The 3,057-nt window shown below is 29.7% G+C and overlaps 1 protein-coding gene across 1 annotated transcript in view; it reads right to left on the bottom strand.

The window, feature by feature from the left end:
• The window catches only part of LOC107643599 (protein GDAP2 homolog), a gene marked incomplete in the record, with an annotated part of 7,352 nt that continues 6,572 nt past the window's right edge, over positions 2,278–3,057 (bottom strand). Inside the window, 2 exon segments of the mRNA XM_021123729.1 lie at positions 2,278–2,601; positions 3,021–3,050. Of these exon segments, the coding sequence (XP_020979388.1) occupies positions 2,526–2,601; positions 3,021–3,050 (106 nt within the window).

Genomic DNA, 3,057 nt, shown 5'->3' on the forward strand with positions numbered 1-3,057 from the left:
ATTCGTAAGTATTTTAAGCATTTTTCTTAGTAATTATCAATCTTGCTCTCACTTTTCACTTTAGGACATATTCATAAAAGTTTTTCTCTCAATATTTGAAATTTACCTATCTTGATTTAATTTTTCTACATTTACAAATTAGCCCAAGAAGTCTTAAACAGATTCATAAAACTTTCATATTCATCTTAACGAACTAAACTATTCATTTAGACTGAGTTTTTAGATTCTTTGCTTGTTATATGGCCATTACCATGGGTAGTCATTTCTTGGATAAGTTTATGAGAATCTTCTGAACTAACTTAGAATTACTAATTGTGTAACTCAGATTTCTTTTAGTTAACAATACTCATAAATCTAGTGAACATCTCATCAATGTTTACACCTTCCTTCATCTTGCAATCTTCATATTCTCTAACCAAGATGTTGATATTGGTTTTCTTGACTTGTGTTCTTTTATGTTGCATCTTTATTTTATCCAAAATCTCTGGTGTAGTATCAGTACTTAGACTTGGGCAAGAGCTAGATCAGGAGATATTCTGACCTAGAATTAAGTTGGACCTTTGTTTTATGTCAGACCGCCTATCCTTAGAAATTACTATTCTGGTAGATTTTTCATGCTCACCAATAGTTGAGTTGGAATATTGTTCCCATTCTCAGCTACGTTTCACATGTCAAGATTAGTGAACTCAATGAAGAGTCTCATTTTGTCTCTTTAATATAGATAGTTGCCATCATCAAATAACAGTGATATGTTGAGAGATTATCCTTCAGCAAGGTGATTAGAGGTTTTCTTCATCTGGATTTTTGTCGCTAAAACTAAGAATATGGATTGAATTGTGTTTTGAACACTTTTTATACAAACAAATGCAAACATAGCTTAGAGAATAAAAAGGTTTACCATATTAGAGGAGTTTTAAAAAAAATTGTATGTTTTAGAAAATTCTTAATATTATTTTAATTTACAAAATTATATATTAGATCATAAGCAGAGGCAGATTTAGGGGGACAACTATGGACCATGGCCTCCTGAATTTTTAAAACTTAAAATATATTTTATATGATGGCTAAAATTTTTCACAATACATATATTAATTTAGTGGTTGAAAAGAGATATTTGATACTCCAAAATATAGGTTTAAATCCCATTTCATGCATTTTAAATTTATTTTCTTTTGTTCTTTCTAATTTTTTTTCTTTTTTGTAATCCTTCCATCTATTTATCATATAAAAATACTTTAGTTTTATAATAATTCCTTTGGTTTTAATTTTATATTTAACATTTCATCATATGTCAATTATATCTCTAGAAATTGATATGTGACATTGAAATCGTACGCCAGTGTGTGCGTAGAATTGTCATGAAAGCATTTTCATTAACAATGTTAACCTAAGGATATAATTGACGTATTTGTAATAATAGGAATAAAATGAAACAAATTAAATGTTAAAAATATTTTTGAATTTTTTTTTTCAAAATTTCAAAGGCAAAAAGCATATATTTACTGTAGTTTTATCTTGAACCACAATATGAATTGATTGGGGGTGTTTGTTTCACATTTTTGTCTTTTTGTTTCTCGTGTAATCCTGCTAAGACAACTGAAATTAAAGGATTAAAATTCAATATTTAGTGTTTAAATGGCATATGATGCAAGGAGGAAAAATGATTGGCTACATAACTTGATTTCTTAGTCACAAAAATTATTGAATTATTTGATAGATTGCATTTGATGACCTAATATATTCATTTAAAACAAAAATTGATAATTCCAAAATGAAGAAACAAAACAAAAGAGAAGCTTATTCCAAGAAAATTCTCTGAGTGTTAGCGACGAAGATTCCCGTACAGTTAAATCAGTTCCAATTTCAGCATCTTTGGTGGGAGCTTATTCCGTCGACATGGCATCAAGCACAAACAATATGGCCATCAAGATAAGAAAGATTGTCATAGGCTGTTGAAGCACGTATAGGGTTCTAATATTTTGGGAAAAATCCAAGGATTGGGAGGGAGAGAGAGTACGCTGTACTGTTTTGAATTTTTTTGGGTGGGTTTTTTCCGGGTCGGGTCTGTTTCAGGCCTACCCATGACCACAAAAAAAAAAAAAGAAAAAAAGGAGAAGCTAAATGATGACTTCATGCCAAATCACAGCAAAAAGAGTCTACCATATGGATTAGTTAATATAAGAAATTAAGAATATTGAGAGAAAAACGAGAATCCTCAAAGCCAGATTTTATTCAAAATTTTTTTATTTTAAGAGCCAATAATCAGCCACCTTCAAATAATACAGAAAAAAAAAATCACTTTGAATTTTATTCATAATATTTATTTTTTACTTACATAGAAACTTATCATTGCTTCAAAAAAATTGAAGAAACAAAAGACAATTTCTCAATGGACATCGCAAATAGATCCTCTTCTCACTCCCTATAATAATGGGACAAGACAAATAATGAAGTAACAATAGCTGACACTTATCTATCAGACTATCATCATCTATTGATGATTGGCACTGCACATGATGACATGTTCATGGTCTGTGATAAACATACTTTGTTCTTGGATCTACCATGAGACCCTTTCCTCCATTCACTTCTAAATCATGCCTATGTGAAGAAAAACACCAAAATAAATTTTATTCGTTGGTGTAAAGCAAAATTTCAAGAGGTATAAATTGAAGTTATGTTTGGTTGTGTAAAAAATAGGGTGAAATTTTTAAACATGATGCTCATCAATGAAAACTTTCATCCCCTTTTTTTACTCCTAAATCAAATATACTCTTAAGATTCCATTTGGTAAGTATTTCTGGACAATTATAAAAACAAGCAAAATGTTTGTCTTGAGACAATTTTCTCAATTTTCTCTCCATGGAAAAACTGATAGTGGAAACCCAAATAAAAAACCATTCTGTCTTGTTTCTTCTTTGAAACACTTACCAAACATAACTTGAAACTGCATGTTTTATGAACAAAATTATGAACAAAACAAATACTGATGACTAGGAGAACAAATAACAAAACTCAACTGGAACACAAAATCTGGAATGGTCAATTGCCAATTGC

The sequence above is a fragment of the Arachis ipaensis genome, chromosome B05, assembly GCF_000816755.2.
Source record: "Arachis ipaensis cultivar K30076 chromosome B05, Araip1.1, whole genome shotgun sequence".
Lineage (NCBI taxonomy): Eukaryota > Viridiplantae > Streptophyta > Magnoliopsida > Fabales > Fabaceae > Arachis > Arachis ipaensis.